Genomic DNA, 17,579 nt, shown 5'->3' with positions numbered 1-17,579 from the left:
TAGTATTCCTCCCCTTCCTAAATTTAAAACGAGTAAAAAAGTCCTCCATTGTAAAAAATAAACACATTTAAGCAAAATAAATACAGATATTGGAGATTTTTGTGTATGTCAATTTGCCTCTCAAATCTCCTAACTTGTCTCATAAGGATATTGTGAATAACAGTCCTTTGTATATCTTAATAGTTCTAAAGAAATGGAAGTTATTTCTCTGAAAATAACAATTGTCTTTCTTTTTGAGAGGGGCTGGGCTTTTTCCAAGGGAAGTTAAATAGTATAAGAATGAATGAAGACTGAGAATTAATAATGACATATCTTAAGGGTACAATATTCCCCCAGGTTTCAAGTGTACAGCATTTGCCACATTCTACAGAGAGGCAAAGAGGTTTTCCCCAGGTGATAGAGCCGAAACTAACAAAAGCTCTGAGGAAAAGGTAACAGAAACATTATTATTCCTATCTTATAAATGGAAAACTTAAGTAGTCTACCCAAGGTCCTATGGTTAATAGGTGGTAGATCCAATGCTCATACATCCTCTATGAGGTAGGAAGTATTCATTATTCTCTTCATTTGACAGGTTGGGAAATTGAGGGTCTAAGAGGTATACTGACTTATCTAAGGTCACAGTAGTGGTGTTGGGACTTAAAAATAAATCTGATTCTAAGTCTTGTGTTGTTACTTTTTTAAAAATCACAATAACTGTGTAATAAATGATAGAGTAGAAATTTATTCCCGGAGCCCATAAGCCCAGAGAATGGAAAGAAGTATTTTAAGAGTTAACAACTAAGATAAAAAAGAATGCCATACACCTTTCCCAGTGCAGAATAACATACACGAGAAGGGAAATATTATGCTTCATTCATCTGCAAACAGCATTTTTTGTGCAATACTGTTGTGCTACAATTGGGCTTTCGGAGTAACTGGCAATCTGTCACATCAGTCTTATCTAGGCCGGCTTCATCAGTCACTGTTCTTCCTCAGCTGCTGGTAAACTTGGGACGTATTTTACATGACGCATGTACTGTCCTTGGTGTCTATGTTTAAATGCATTAAAATGGACTAAACAAAGTAGAGTCTCTTCCTTCCTCCATGAGTTATAGGATTGCTACATTTCAATTTTTGAAAAATATTAGATGATTTTCTCAGTACTAAGGGGAATATGAACCTGCTGAGTCCTAGATTGTGAGAGCTTGAACCAGGAGGAAGTTTAGTAAGAATCTAAAAACCAAGAAATCAAGAGCTGAAAGGGGAGACAGAGATTATCTATTCCAGTCCAATCATTTTCCAGATGAAGAATCTAGGGATAGAGAGAAATGATTTGACCAAGATCACAAAACAAAACTTACAGCCAAGATTTGAACTCAAGTATTTGCACTCCCCAGTCCAGATCCCTTACCATAATTCCAAGGTCAAAACCCTGACCTATAACAGAAAGGCCCTCTATAATACCTCTAGAAAGTGAACATCTAGCCTCTGACAGAAGACCTCCAAGAGGAAAATAGCATGGGAAATTAGGCACTACAATGTCTGTCTCCCAGGACTACAATGTCAGACAGCTCTCAGTGTCAGCAAGTTTATCTTTACAATGAACAAGAACCTGCCTTCCACTACTCCTGGTTCTGTTTTCTGGGGTCAAGCAGAAAAAGTCTAATCACTGCCTTTTACCTGACAATCTTTCAGATATTTTGATATAATGATGTCCAATTCATCTCCCTTGCCCAGTTTCTGCTTCAGACTAAAATGTCCCTAGTTGCCTTGATAACTCCACTTTTAGCATGGGGTTCACAATCTCACTATCCTGGTTGCTTCTACTGGATACACTAGATAACATGCAAGTATTTTCCTTGATTCTGGACACTATATTTCTATCCATGCAGTTAAATCGACTCCGGCCACTAAGTCATATTGATAATTTATCCTGAGGCTGCAGGTCATTAAATCTCCCAAAGTGACTTGGACATTTACCTTGATCTAAACTTCTGTATCTGATTTTGCTGAACAAATTGTAGAACTTATTATTTTTCACTTTTGAATTTCACTTCTTTGGTTTTTGTTTTAGGTTTTTGCAAGGCAATGGGGTTAAGTGACTTGCCCAAAGTCATACAGCTAGGTAATTATTAAATGTCTGAGGCTGGATTTGAACTTGGATCCTGACTCCAGAGTCAGTGTTCTACTCACTATGCCACCTAGTTGCCCCATGAACTTCCCTTCTTTAGGTCTAATTTAAGGATGTTTGTCCTATTTGTGGAACTGTTGAAGGAAGGCAGATTTGTAGCAGTTAACTCTAAAAAAGGCCTTGTTTTCCATACTCACCTTGATTAAGGAAGTTGATAGCTTTCATGCAAGCATACTCCTCATTGCTGACCTTCAGCTGATGAAACTTTCGATACAGGTAGATCAGTCGTTCCATCACCTCCATTCCTTCTTCACTAAATCTAGAGGGAAGAGGAGGAAGACATTACACTCCAAGAGATTCATGAGTTGAGATATCAAGGAAAGTTGGGTGTGCACAAAAGATAGATTCAGAGATGTAATGCACATTAGAATACATAGTATTAAAATATGGAACTAGAAGATCTTGTAGAACATGATCCTGTAGAATCAAAAAAGAAAGTAAGTATCATTTAGTCTATATTTTACAAATAAGACTGTCTAAGATTTAAGCATCTTGTCAAAGGTTATACAGTTACTGAGTAAAATAGAAAATTCTAGTCTAATTTTTTTATTCTAAATCTAGTGAGTTTAAACTCTACTATGATACCTCTTTTTTTAAAAGATTTTATTTTTTTTAGTTTTACAATTTCCCCCCAATCTTATTTCCCTTCCCCCATCCCCCATAGAAGGCAATTTGTCAGTCTTTACATTGTTTCCATGGTATACATTAGAAATCATATCCTTAAGGAAGAAACATAAAGTATAAAAGATAGCAAGCTCAGACAATAAGATATCAGGTGTTTTTTTTTCTTCTAAATTTAAGGTAATAGTCCTTGGTCTTTGTTCAAACTCCACAGTTGTTTCTCTGGATACAGATGGTATTCTCCATTGCAGAGAGCCCAAAATTGTCCTTGATTGTTGCACTGATGGAATGAGTCCATCAAGATTGATATGATACCTCCTCTTAACAAACCCCTACTTACTCCCAGCACCATCCATCCTTCATATTGTTGCCTGATAAATTTTTCTAATGCACAAATATTCTCCTGTCACTCCAATGCTCAAATCCATAAATGAATTCCCTTGTGGCCAACTAAATAAAGTCTGAGGGCTAAACTATGGTGTTTGAGATCCTCCACAATCAAGCTACTTCCAAATCTTATGAAGTTTATTTCATACTAATCCCCAACCATATACAACAAATCTGAGTCAATCTGGATAATATAAAACCCCCTTCCTTATATTTAGGATCATGAAAAATAGAATGTTGAGCCAAAAGGGATCTATCTTAGCCCACAAAATGTGAAAAGAAAGGACAACTTCTAGCCAAGGAGACTGCCTGGACAAAGGCAGACCCCAGTCCAGCTCCTACATACTCATTTCATTCAAAATCTAAAATCATCACCAAATAAAATAGTGATAAGAAATTCAATGAAAACACAAAGTGAGCAGTTTCATAGAACGGCAACAAAAACACCAGTCAAAACTTGATGCCATAGGAAAGGGGGCACTGGTGAAGCCAGGGCTAGTATATGTAAACAAATGGGCAGCTCCCAGTGAAAGCAGAAAGATTGGAGGTCTTCACTGAGAAATCTCCAGGTGGTCAAAATTCTAACAGAGGGACCTTGGAAGTCCCAGGGAATGAGAGTGACCATAGCAGCTTGGCAGAGCTGAGACCAGGATAGCCAAGTACACCAGAGGGCTCTAGCACAGGGACCTGAGATGACATAGAAGATCCTGAAGATCTAACCCTCAGAATCTCAAAGATGGGGGTGGGGGCTGGGTGTCTAACTGCAGAAGGTGGAGACATCACAAAGACTCGGGGCAAGATCAACCTAGACCAATTACCTAATCCAAAAAGCATAACATGGGGTATGGCTTGGTCCTGAAACAAAATCTTGATTTAAGAACTAAAGTTGGAGAGATGAGTAAACCAAAGAAAACATTGGCCAGCATTTAAAAAAATTACTATAAATCCAGAAATGCCAAAAATCTAACCCCAAAGCAGAAAGTAACTCAATAACATCTCCAAGTGGAGATTCAAAGGAAAAGGATATTTTCATAAGGATTACATGACAACCTAGAAGTATAGAAGAGAAAAATTAAAAATTTTAAGATAAAAAATTTTTAAGATAAAAATTTAAAAATTTAAAAAATTAAAAGCTTCTGAGGAAATAACTGAAAGAACAAATTGCTTAGAAAAGTGATACTGTTCTACACAGAAAAAAAAATAAAGACAAAAATCAAAAGATTGAAAAAAATTAAAAAAAATACAAAGCACTGGAGAACAACAAGAACCAAAAAACGATCTGGAAAAACAGAGGACAATTTTAAGAAAAACAGACTCTGAAATCCATTATTTAAAAAAAAACAAAGCAGGGGTGGCTAGGTTGCCCAGTGGATAGAGCACTGGCCCTGGAGTCAGGAGTACCTGAGTTCAAATTCGGCCTCAGACACTTAATAATTACCTAACTGTGTGGCCTTGGGGAAGCCACTTAACCCCATTGCCTTGCAAAAAAAATCCTACATAAAAAAACAAAAAACAAATCCTAGACACAATATTTCAAGAAATAATAAAGAAAATTACTTAGATCTGTCAGAATCAAAGGCAAAGTTGGGACAGAATTCACCTGAAAGGATTCCCAAAAGAAAAATATCCTAGGAATTTCACAATCAAATTCCAGAGCTACCACTTCAAAGGGAAAAAAAACCCCAGAAAACAACTATAAGTATCCATAAAAGAGTTCCAGTATCATAGCACATATCACACCAGACTTGAGTTTTTACTATTAAAAGGAAATCTTAAAATATTATATTCCAAATAGTAAAAAGATAGATGCCCACAAACAAGAGTAACTTACTCTGTGAAACTGAGCATAATCCTCCAGGGGAAAATGTGAATCTTTCATGGAAGAGAGGACCTTTGAGCACTTCTGAAGAAAAGACCAGAACTCTTACTTTGCTTTGGTCTTTGCATTAGAGTTGAGTAGGAACTTTGGTTTGTCTGAGTTTTTTTTTTTGCATTAGAATCACATTTTACTTTTCCAATTACATTTTATGAAAGCTTTTCAATATTTACCCAAATGCATATGCATATTTTTAAGTTACATAATTCTTTTCCATCCTCCCTTCACACCCCACCTCCCTTCTGTGGCAAGCAGTCTAGTGAATATTGCAGACACATTTGTGATGAACATGTTTACAGATCAGTCATTTTCTGTATTAGGATTAAGGGAACAGAAAAAAAACCCATGATCTAGGAAAGAAAAACATAAGAAAAAATTTTAAAAAGTGAATCTAATGTTCGTTCAGATTCTGTAGGTTCTTTTTGTTTTGTTTTGTTCTTCTTCTTCTAGATGTGTACAGCATTGTCCATAGCAGGTCTAGAGTTGTCCTAGCTGAGTACAAACTTTGAAATACAAATAACAAAACCCAAGAGAAATGTAGAAAACTAAGTTTATTTGAGCAGTTGGAAGGGATTGAATGATGACAGAGGACTAAATTCTAAAAGGGGAGAAGAAAAAGTTTCTCTTTAGTACTTAATGTCTTCAAAAAGTATTGAGGGAATGAATGAAAAACAGGAGACTTGGGGGGGGTTGGTGTTCTGAGAGTTTTAGAAGTTCGAAGAGGAAGAAGGGTAATACACTGGTGAGGAAAGGAGAAAGAAGAGGGTGCAATTTAGAATTTCTCATAATGGGTGTGCTGAGAAGAATATATAAACTTGGAGAAAGGGGAAGGGAGATTATATCAGATGAATTTTATTTGTATCTGCAATAGACAAGAAAGGCTGAACAAACACAGAGACACACAGACACAGACACACACAGACACAGACACACACACACACACACACACACAACACTACAGAGTCCACCATCAACCAAGCAAAAAAGGTGTTTCTCACATCATTAAGGATTTGGGATTAAGGAATTACTTAAATTAGTCCAGAAATACATTAAATGAGCAAAAAAGAAAATATCAGGAAGAATCCTCCTTCCTGATCCTTAAGTGGGAGATTAAAAGGTTAAATCAAAGGGCAGTGTTACAATCTAATCTAAGGTGGGTTCCATCAACTGGGAAACAGCTAAACAAATTATGGTATATGAATATATTGTAAAGATGAATTTAGAGAATCCTAGTTAGCATGAAGTGATAGAGTTAAGTGAGTAGAATCAGAACAACTTATTTAAAGAATAAGAATGTAAAGAAAAACAACTTTGAATGACTTAAGAACTCTGATCAATAGAGAAAAATGGGATCCAGAAACATAATTAGAACTGAAGGAACTTTAGAGATCATTTAGCCCAACCTCTTCATTTCATAGATGTGAAAACTTTACTAAGAGTAAACTAATAATGACAAATGTGACTTACTAAAATTCCTGCAATTATTACATGACAGTGCTTGTCTTGAACCTGGGTCTTCACCCAAAAGGTCAGGGCTCTTTCTATTACGCAACATGACCTCCTGTTCCATTACACAGTAGTCTCCTCTGATTGGTGCAAGCCCCCCCCCCCCCTTCACTCAGTGATCCAGGGAGACACTGGCATCCTGGCTCTGGGCAGTTTCCTGGCTATAAGTTCCAGTTAAAAAACCTTCTTCCTGATGGCTAGCACCTCATCTCTTTAACAGAACTGTACACATCAGTTTGTTCATTGCTACTGCCTTTTACCTCTTTAGCATCCCCCAGGGCTAAGCACTGTGCCTAGTAGGTGCTAGTAGTTTTGTTAACTGACTGCTAGTAAATTAAGCAGGGCAAGAACCACAATTTAGCTAACTTTTGTTTCTATTCCTGTACCTGAATACATGGTAGACAAGAGTCAACTATAAGTGAACTCTACATAGCACTTTTCTGTTTACAAAACACTGAATTGCAACAGCCCTATAAGGTACATTAGTTTAAATGTTCAAACCATTTTTCAATTAGGAAAGATGAGGTATAGAGGGAAGAAATGATTGGATCTGCCTTTGTGAGTAACAGATTACTCCCCCCCACCCCAAATCCCACCCCAGGGCTAGGGTCACACTGCTTATTACTGGTAAAATAGGTTCTTTAAATTACTATCTTTTGTCAAATAACACCTGAAATGAATTCCTTCAAAGCATTTCCGGTTGATGTCTTCATTTCACCTTTTCTTTATTTTAACATTCACAATCTGGCTATGGTAAACTGAAAGAATACTGAGTTTGGATTTGGGAGACACCTGAGGTAGTAGACCTTTGGTTCTGCTACTTACCTGTGTATATCTAGGCAAGTCACACCGCTACTTTGGGACTCAGGTGACTCAACTGGAAAACAAGGAGCATGGACTAGATAAATTGCTAAAGTCCTTTATATTTCCAAGTGACTTCAGTTTTCTATTCTGTAAAATGGGGATATTACTAGTAATATCTACCTACCTCATACAATGCTGTGAAGATCACATGAGATAATTTTAGACAAGTTAAAAGTACTGTATAAACATGAATTGACTCTTGTTGCTGAGCTGAATTGCTAAATTTTAGAGTTAGAAGTTCCCTGAGAATGTAATAGTTGGGATCAGAAGGGTTCTCTGGCATCATCTTGTCCAACAACCTCATTTCTTGGATGTAGAAATGAATTGTCTGAGTTAATATAATGAGTTAAGTTTTAGTGCGGGACTGATCTCCTTACACGCACTGCAGCAATCTTTTTACTATTAAAAATGTGCACCCAATATTCTGATTGATTACAGTGGATGTAAAAGATGTTAGTCCCAAGCTTATCAAGTACCTCAATGTTTCCTTTCCCTTTTGTGATTATTGGAAAAGTTGGAGCTTGAATTAAGAAAACAACTGTCATCCAAATCTCTCTCAGGTTCTACAGAGCACCCCAAGTAAGACCAGTCCATTTCTGCTTCTGATCTGTCATCCCAGGCTTTGCCAGGTGGAAACAATATTCAGGGTCACAGGTGGGAGCTCTTGAGAATTAGAGATTACAGCCAAACGGGGGAGGCAAATCCTTCCCTGGGTGAGGAGAGAAGTTGGAAGACAAGGAGGAGGAGGAGGAGGAGGAGGAGGAGGACTGCAACTATAGGGCACACTAGCAAGAAACTGAATGTTTTCAAATCAAAGAGAATACCAGGGCATGGAAAGATGGGTTAAAACAAGTTACAAATACTCCTAGGAGCCAAGGATTTAATTCTATCATCGTTATCAACCCTGGATTTGGATTCAGAAAATCAGGTTTCAAATCCTAGTGTTGCCAGTTAATACTTTTATGCCTTGGAGCAAGTTACTTCCTTTCTATAGGCATCAGTTTCCCCCAAAATTAAATTAGAGGATTAGACTAAATAATCTCTTAGGTCCTTCTTGTTATAAATACAATGAACATTCCTATCATTATCATGAGATTAGGAAAGTATTATGTAAACTTAAAAGTGTAATATGTGCTAATCTCATCATCACTGATTTTTATCATATATACTTTGTATGACTCTGAGATAATATTTCATCATTTCCTAGAATTGATGTCTTTCTCATTCTGGATCAAAGTAATCCTGGACTCCCCCTGGAGATCATGTCAACAATGTGTAAGTTCTGACAGGTGGAAAGACCTGGTGAGAGACAACTTGTGTTTCTATCATCTAGGTAACTGTGGAGAGGCTCATCAAAGAAAATCTCCTTCCTATACAAAACCAAGAAACTGAGGGGTTAGAACTGAGTTTAGGAGGAGGAGGGTCAGATAAAATCACGGAAATTTTGAAGTACTGACAGTTAATTGAAAAGCACCCCCACCACCCCTACTCTGCACAGAATTTTCTTACATCTTTAGGATTTAAGAGCTGGTCAAAGTTGCTATAACATGGAATTTTAGAGTTAGAGAGGACTTTAAATTAGAGAATATCAAAATCAGAAGGTACAAATAAAGAAGAAACCAGGTAATCCTAATTTTTCATTTAAAAGAGAATTAAAATACAGTGCAAAGATGTGAAGTGACTAGTCCTGGGTCACAGAGTTAAAATAAGTCACACAACTTCAGCTTGAATCAAGTTCCTCTGATTCCAAATATAGAAGTTCTACTGAATATGCCTTAATGCAGATTCTAGGTAGATGAGAGAACATCCTTTTTATTATACAGTATGACTGTCTTATTGCCTTTGTTATCTTCTAGGCAACAAGCAGTCACCTAAGTTTGCTGTGTAAGGCATTAAGATCCTTACTCTTTTTAACATGGTTATAGATGATAAAGCACTTGTAAACCTATCAAGTGTTACAGAAATAGGACTTGTTATTACAATTAATGAAGCTTCTTTTTTCTAGCCTATAGACAATTCATGCCCTCTCTTCCAACCTCCCTAGAAGCTGAAAACGGCCACTGACCACTGGCTGTTTGCCCCAGTGAGCTCTACCTCATCTCTTACAAACTAGACTGCTGTGTTTCCACCTCCCCTTTTCAAACAAAGCCTTTCTCTGTTCTGTGGGGCACTGACTCTTCCCCAACTCTGGTTTTTCCTCCTCCACAGACTGCCTCCGCCTCAGGATTCTGACATCCATATAGCCTCTGGCTACAAATTATCAGGATTCAAAGCAAAAAAAAAAAAAAAATAAAAGCTAAGACAAACAAGGTCTTTCTTCTTTTCCCCATTCCCATCCAGCAGTATAACAGGACAAGGAAAACATTCTCAGCAGGTTCTCCAAAAACTACTGGACCATTTCATCAACAATTTAAACTGACATCAAATAAATTATGTCTCATTAAGGGTGTTGGGAGACCAATTCTCTTCTGAAACGAAGTGCCCAGTATTCCATATCTAGTCAAGCCTCAGCTTTCTCCTCTGTAAAATAAGGGAATTAAACTACATGATCCCTACCAGCCTTGACATTCTAAGTTCTTCACTCTAATACTCAAGGTTTGAAGGTCTCTAGCAAGAGGGGTCCATAAAGTGTCTTTTCTTCTAACATTCTATGTTCTAAGGTCTCTTCTAGCTCTAATAATCCATGATTCTAGGATTCTTTATTCTTTTACAATTATCTGTGAGTATGGTCATTGACAGGAGGAGATATCAAATGAATCTAATGGGCCAAGACATGGCTTCCATGGCTCTATAACTTATTTCCATGAGTGGGTTGAAAAAAAATTTCCAGGGAAAAGTGAAAGAAAATTTATATGCCAATTTCCTGAGCTTAGTGAATAGTGTCTGGAAAGAAGTAGTAGCATACCGTGGGAAAAGAATACTGTATTTCAAAGGGCATAAGCTTAATTAAGGCTCTGCTTGGTCATTCACTGTCTCTGTGATAGTGGGCAAGTCAGTCTCCCTTTTCAGCTTCAAATTTCCTTTTCTGAAAAAAAAAAGGGGGGACAGATAATCTTTATAAATACTCTACCTAGGAGTTATTATGGGAAAGTTATACATAAATATTATGGGAAAGCTATACATAAATACATGGTTATACTATCTATTCATAAAAGTCACTTTGTAAACTGCTATAGAAATGAGAATGGTGATGTTGATGATGATGATAATGATAATGATGAAGACTACCATGGTCTGGATTTGGTGGTGTAGAAGTAAAAAAGCACAGGAGCCAGAATGAACCATTAAAAGAAGGCTAGCAGCAAAGTTCAGAAGAGCTCATTAAGGCCAGGAGCAGTCTCAGGCTGGTGCTATAATCTGCTTTAAATCAAACTCACCAAGTCTAACTCTCTGATAAGAGACTGATTAAGAGAAATAGGGACCATAAATTTTTTCTAATATTAGCAATGCAAAAATAAAAATGAATTGCTCATATAGTTTAAACTTTTTCACTCCAAAGTTGTTAAAAGGTAAAGTTATGTCTGGTCCTTCCCAGAGTGGGTGGGAGGAGAAGCAGCAAGAGAATAAAGAAAGAGCCACTGCCTATTTAATGTATACAGGTTCACACTTTAATCCTAGGCACATACACTCCCAAGTACAATAGTGCATGCTTTACAAAGTGAAACATTGGTAACATTCTTTCTCAATCCATTGCCCTCTAAAGTTCCTCAAATTTATCTTTATTTCTATTTACAAAGAACTCTATGTTGTATAATATGTAATATGGCAAATCACAAGATCTCCCTATGCCGGTTTTCTTAAACGTAAAATGAGCACTAGAATCTCTTTAAGATTCCACCCAGTTCTTCACCTCACCTCAAGGTCTTTTTTACATTCCTTTGTTCTAGCTTTCTAGAAATCTAGATTTGGGATGAAAAGAGCAAGAAATTCAAATCCAATCTTTTGCCATCAGCTGTGCTACCATGGTCAAGTGATTAAAAATTCACTTTCTTCCCAGATAGAAAAACCTGTAGTTTTTACTCACAGAACTGCAGACAATCAAATGATAATGTCTGTAAAATACTTTGCAAAGCACCACGGAAATACTGGTCATCATCATCATCATCATCATCATCATCATCATCGTCATCGTCATCGTCATCATCATCGTCGTTGTTGTTGTTGTTGTTTTGGCATGATGTCCCTTACCATTCAATGCTTGAACATTCTTGCTAGGACTCAAGTTCTATATTCTCAAAGACATTTTCATGATTCTTAAATCGGATGCAGGACTAGAATAAATTTGTTAATTCCTTCTAAACAGGTTGATTCCACTAAAGAAAAAAATTCTTGCTATCTGGTCTCGTTGTTTCTCATTATGTTCTTGTTCCCCCTAATTCTAGAATAACATTGGGGCCAGAGGGAGTGCTGGGCCTCACTAAGCTCACATCCCTAGAGAACACAGACTGCCAACAGCTCTATGATATCCCCTGACCTGTGAAGTGACTCCAAAAATTCATCACCCTGGAATGAACAGCGCCCAGCAGCTGACCCTGCAGAGAACTCTAGGCATGCCAAATGCAAACAAGGAGGGCTGGCAGCCATCTAAGCAGAACCTGACAATATTAGGATAGGCTGCCTGTTATCCAAACACTTGGCTGCCCAATGCTAGGTCTGAAGACCAAAAAAGGGGATGAAAATAATGAATTAGCATTTCTGGCACTGGTTAGGTCACTCAGAACATCAGATAGCTTTGTTTACTAGACAGAGTGTCAACTTGGTTAAAAATACTGTCATTTATATCTATCCCCAAGCTCCACCCTAGCCTTTAAAGATCATTTATAATGGAATATTAACAAGGTCAAGAAGACCCAACCTTCTCCTTTCATTAACCTCCCAGAAAAGATACAAGTGCAAAAAGCTTGCAGATCCAAGTCTCTATTGTGGGCCTTCTTCTCTCTACACTCTCTTCTGGTAACCTCAGCCATTTCCTTTGGTTTAATTATTATCTCTAGGAAGCTGACTCAGTATCCAGCCCAGTCTCCAGTCATACTTCTCCCTGACTGTCAAATTGGACATTCCAAATTGAGGTTCCACAAACTCAACATGTCCAAACCAAAAATTAATCTCTTACCCCTCAAAACATACTTTCCAAACTTCCCTTTTTTTTGTCAAGGGAACCACCATTCTTCCAGTCCCTTGATTCTGTAATCCTGGCATCACTTCTAATTTCTCACTTGCCTTCCTCCCATAAATCCAGTCAGTTGACAACTCTTACCATTTCTACTTTCTCACAACTGATAAATTCACTCTCACAAACTACCGCCTTAGTTCAGACTGGACCACTGCAATGGTCACCCAACTGATTTCCCTGCCTCAAATCTCTCCTTACTCCAATCCATCAATTCACAAAACTGCCAAAGTAATTTTCCTTAAGCACAGAAATGACCATGTTATTGTTGTTCATCTTTCAATTTTGCTCCTAAACTGAATTTTAAAAAGGCAGAGCTGTACAATGCCATGAACTTCATTCTCTCTTCTTGGGTCATCAAAGTACTGTGACAGCACAAAAGTCAATTTGACTGGCAATAGTCTGGGTTGTCTTGAATGACCTTGGTCTCTTTCATGCCTTACCAAGTTCTAAGTGCTTTAGCAGCCTTCATGGTCAATAGAAAAAACTGTTCCCAGTCTCACATTCTGCCAGGAGAAGTTTTCACAGGCTTGGGGGAGATATACCCTTAACTCACCAAAAGATTGGAAGCCTGTTGTTACCCTCAACCTGGTTTAACCCATCTGCCAAAAGAGGGTACTGTCACTGAGAATGTTACAACTTCTTTGAGCCACAGGTGACTTTGGTGGACACCAAAGATAGATGAGAAGCCTGAAAAGTCTCTTAAACCATTTAATTCAAATTCTAGTGGCTCCTTATAGCTTCTGGGATAAATTAAACTCTAGAGTGGCATATAAAGCACTTTTATAACCTAGCTCCATCTATCTTTCAGTCTGTCTGCTACTTCCCTTCCTATGTGTTCTGCCCAAATCAGCCATTTTGCTCTTCCTTACACATTCTCCAGCTCTTGTCTATCTCTGGGATGCACTCTCTCCCCTCCTTATCTCTAACTTCTAAATTCCTAAATTCCCTTCAAGAATGGCTCAGTACCACTTTTTACATTAAAATCTTTTGTGATCCATTCTACTGTGATTAGTACCCTCTGTGATTGCCTTGTATTTCTTTTGTTCTTATTTTGGGCATACTTACTTATGTACAGCTCTCCTAGTAATAATGATAATGATGACACTATTTATAAAGCACTTCCTATAATGCCAGGCACTGTGATAAATGCTTTACAATTACTATCTAATCTGATCTTCACAACAACCCTGGAAGGCAGGTAACATTATTTACAGTGGGGAAACTGAGACTAACTGAAGGGAAGTGAGTTGCCCAGGATCACATAAGTAATTAATGTCTGAGATTGAATTTGAACCTAGGTTTCCTGACTCCAGACCCAGCACTCTATTCCAAGCCCTCTGATAAATGGCAAGGATGGGTTCATTTCTATCTTCATCTCTCCTGAGCCTGGCACACTGTCTTCAATGTAGGAAGCCTTAATGATCATTCAATGATTTGATTGAGCATTCTGATTCTATTGTTTTTACAAGCCTTATTCTGGTTCCTTTTGAGGAAGAAATCATGTTTTGAGAGAATATCCTCTTCTTGAATATTCAAACAAAAAAATTGGAATGTGACACCAGAAGCAACAGACATGGGCTCTGCTGCTTTTATTTTTGCTACTTTGGGCAAAATCATATAATCTTTCTTGGTCTGTTTTTTATAAATAAGTTGGGGTGGGGTCTAAACTAATATAATCTCTAAGATCCATTCAAAGTCTGAATTCAATCATTCTGATTCCTTCCTGGCTCAAGGATTTTCCCACTTGTCTTCTTGTTTTTCCACCTAAATATCAAATAGTTTCTACCCTCTCCTGTCAATATTAGCACATGACGCACAGGTGTATGATGAGGTCACCTAAGTGGGATGACTTACTTGGAGGGAATGAGGATTATCCATGAATTATGTAATGTGAGATTCAAGGAGAAGGGCAAAGGTTCTCTTCTCTATCAACAAGGTTATCTCCTGTGCACATTCCTTGATTGATAAAAGCACAAAGGTAACTTTGTTTAATGATCGTCTGATTATCAGCAGAAGTATAAAATATGCTTTATTTGTTACCCCACAGAGACAGTATTTTTTTTTTTAGGTTTTCGCAAGGCAAATAGGGTTAAGTGGCTTGCCCAAGGCCACACAGCTAGGTAATTATTAAGTGTCTGAGACCGGATTTGAACCCAAGTACTCCTGACTCCAAGGCCAGGGCTTTATCCACTATGCCACCTAGCCATCCCAAGACAGTATTTTCTATATGGAAGAGGCTTTCCAGAAAGTGAGAGCCTCCTGATTCTCCACTGGATAATGTGATTACATTGATTGCATTAAGTCCCAGAATATTCCACAATGAAATGCACTAGCCCAAGAATCTAAACAGGAAAAGCAAAATATATGAAGAACGTCCATTGCCCAACCAGTCAACATTTATTATATATTCACAATTTTCTGATCTCTGTGCTAAGTGCTGGAGATACTGTTCCTATTCTCAAGGAGCTCGCTGTAAATGGTAGAAACAACATGTAGATAACTACATACATTCAACATATCGACTAGGAAGATGTAAGGTAATGACAGAGCTCTGAGAGTGATTTAGGGAGAAGAGAGATGATATGAGATTTGAAAAGGCCTCCTATAGGAGGTACAGCATGTAGAAGGATGAGCAATCATTTGAATTAATCATGATAGTTGACACTTATACAGCCCTTTAAATTGCAAAATGTCTTAATTTAAATTGCAAAATGTCTTAATTTACACTATCTCATTTGACATTAGAGATCATTCTTAGTTTAGTTCCCACCCCTGCCTTAACCCATTAAACACTGGAAAGACACTGCAGATAGGCTGGGCCTAGACCTGATTAAGGGGAAGAAAGAAAACTAGATAAAACTGAGAAATTGCCAAATATTTTCAATGATAACTAAGTTTCTCTGTGATATACAACCTATTTTTATAATAATAACATTCTCCCATTAATGTTATACAGCTGTGAACTATGAAACAGGGATGACATTAAGGGCAGTAGTGGGTTACAGGACACTGTAGCCTCTTTCTCATGATAAGCTGAACGCAAGAAATGACATAAGGAATGCTCATCCAATAAATGAATAAACAATACTCATCCAATAAATGTATAATGTGAACAAGTAATCTAGATAAATCAAGGCATAATATGATGAATGCTTTGAGTACTATATGTAAGAAAGATCTACGGTAACATTCCCAGTGTGATGGGTGGCCCCACTCCAGAGAATTTACAGAATACTATCAAGGATTGCACAGGATGATTTAGTTTGTAATTTCCATCCTGGAGAGAGTTCACACATGGAAGAGATCACAGAAAGAGGTATGATTCCCTCAGTTCCTTCCAGCGCTTCCAGTCTAGATGATTAGACCCTGGCAGCTCTATTATTCTAAGTCTGAGACTTGTAACACTCATACTTCACTGAGCTGTTATGGGGATCAAATGAGATGGTGTTATCTATAACATTTTGCAAACCTCAATGCTAAATAAATCATGTACCAGTTATTGACATTTTAGTCTACAGCTCAGAGTTCATCATATTTAAGCTTCAAATGAATTATTTTCACCTCTGTCACCTTCCCCTCCATGAAGACAAGGGCTCTCATCCCTAGAAAAGAAGTCTGTATGAAAGCTATGTTTTGGAGGCACCTCCCATCCCCTCCCTCACCTGTGCAGCTCCTCATCAGAGGGTGAGTACTTAGAAGTCACATCTGCCAGCTCCCCAAAGATATGTTTGCTGTAGACAGTGAGGGATGACAGCAGAATGAGCTCCTGCCATGTGGAACTCAGAAGACAGGTATAGTCCTTGATTGAGAGCTCACAGAAGAATGGCAGCTTCTTGATCCAAGCAATCTGCCGAAACAGCAGCTCATCTGCCAAGCGACACAGCAGTGCAAACAGCTCAGCCTGAGTTACAGTGTACCTAGGGGCAAGATGAACAGACAATTTACAAATTAAGACTCCTTGCCTAAGGGGAGAAGGAAGGGAACATCACCTAAACCTCTTCTTTCACAAGATTTGGGATATATACACTGAGCTAACCTTGAAATGGACATCTGATAGAAAAAGTCACACCATAAATGAGAGAAGCAGTCAAGAAATTATAATGAGAGCTTTCATTTAGAGCTTACTAAGGGCCAGACACTGTGCTAAGGGCTTTATTTTGATCTTCACAACACAAGGGAGGTACTATACAATTTTACAGATGAGGAAACTAACTGTAAGGAAGTTATGTGACTTGTCTAGGGTCATGTAGCTAGCTGGGAAACCAGAGTTAAAAGAAATAGTATAAATAAAACAAAAAGTTTTATTTTAAACAATCAAATATAGCAAAATTCAAAATGGAAACAAGTAGCTGGGTAAAATCTTTGCAACAAGTTCATTTCAAGATTTTATATACATGTATGTATGTATATAACCAATTCAAATTTGTAAGACTAAGTCATTCTCAAATAGATAAATGGTCAAAGGGGATAGTATGACATGGCAGTTTTCAAAGGAAGAAATCTAAGCTATTAACAATTTTATTAAAAATTCTCTAAAACAGAAGTTTCATATTCAAAAAGAAATAGAAGTCACTAAATTCTAAGTATCCCTGCAGGCCACATAGTGACTTTTTTTTTTGCAAGGCAATAGGGTTAAGTGGTTTGCCCAAGACCATACAGCTAGGTAATTATTAAGTGTCTAAGGCTGGATTTGAACTCAGGTACTCCTGACTCCAGGGCCAGTGCTCTCTCCACTGTACCACCTAGTCGCCCCAAAATGTAATGTTATCTAATCTTTATTGTATTTTTATTTGTTAAATATTTCCCAATTACCTTTTTTCTTTTTCTTTTTGGTAAGGTAATGGGGTTAACTGATTTGCCCAGTTACATAATTATTAAGTGTGTCTGGGGCTGTATTTGAACTCAGTTCCTCCTGACTCCAGGGTCAATGTTCTTTCCACTGTGCCTCCTAACTGCACCCCCAATTACCTTTTAATATG

The 17,579-nt window shown here is 37.6% G+C and overlaps 1 protein-coding gene across 5 annotated transcripts in view; it reads right to left on the bottom strand.

Moving 5' to 3' along the window:
* Positions 1 to 17,579, bottom strand: part of NR6A1 (nuclear receptor subfamily 6 group A member 1) — a 281,543-nt gene that overhangs the window by 9,676 nt on the left and 254,288 nt on the right. For all 5 annotated transcript variants that reach the window (XM_074211600.1, XM_074211601.1, XM_074211597.1 and 2 more), the window contains 2 exons: positions 16,263 to 16,517; positions 2,311 to 2,432 (listed from right to left, as the gene is read on the bottom strand). In XM_074211600.1, coding sequence (XP_074067701.1) covers positions 2,311 to 2,432; positions 16,263 to 16,517 — 377 coding nt within the window. The remainder of the gene's footprint in view (positions 1 to 2,310; positions 2,433 to 16,262; positions 16,518 to 17,579) is intronic.

Source organism: Macrotis lagotis, chromosome 1 (genome assembly GCF_037893015.1).
Source record: "Macrotis lagotis isolate mMagLag1 chromosome 1, bilby.v1.9.chrom.fasta, whole genome shotgun sequence".
Classification (NCBI taxonomy): domain Eukaryota; kingdom Metazoa; phylum Chordata; class Mammalia; order Peramelemorphia; family Peramelidae; genus Macrotis; species Macrotis lagotis.
This window is presented reverse-complemented; position numbering and strand designations above follow the sequence as displayed.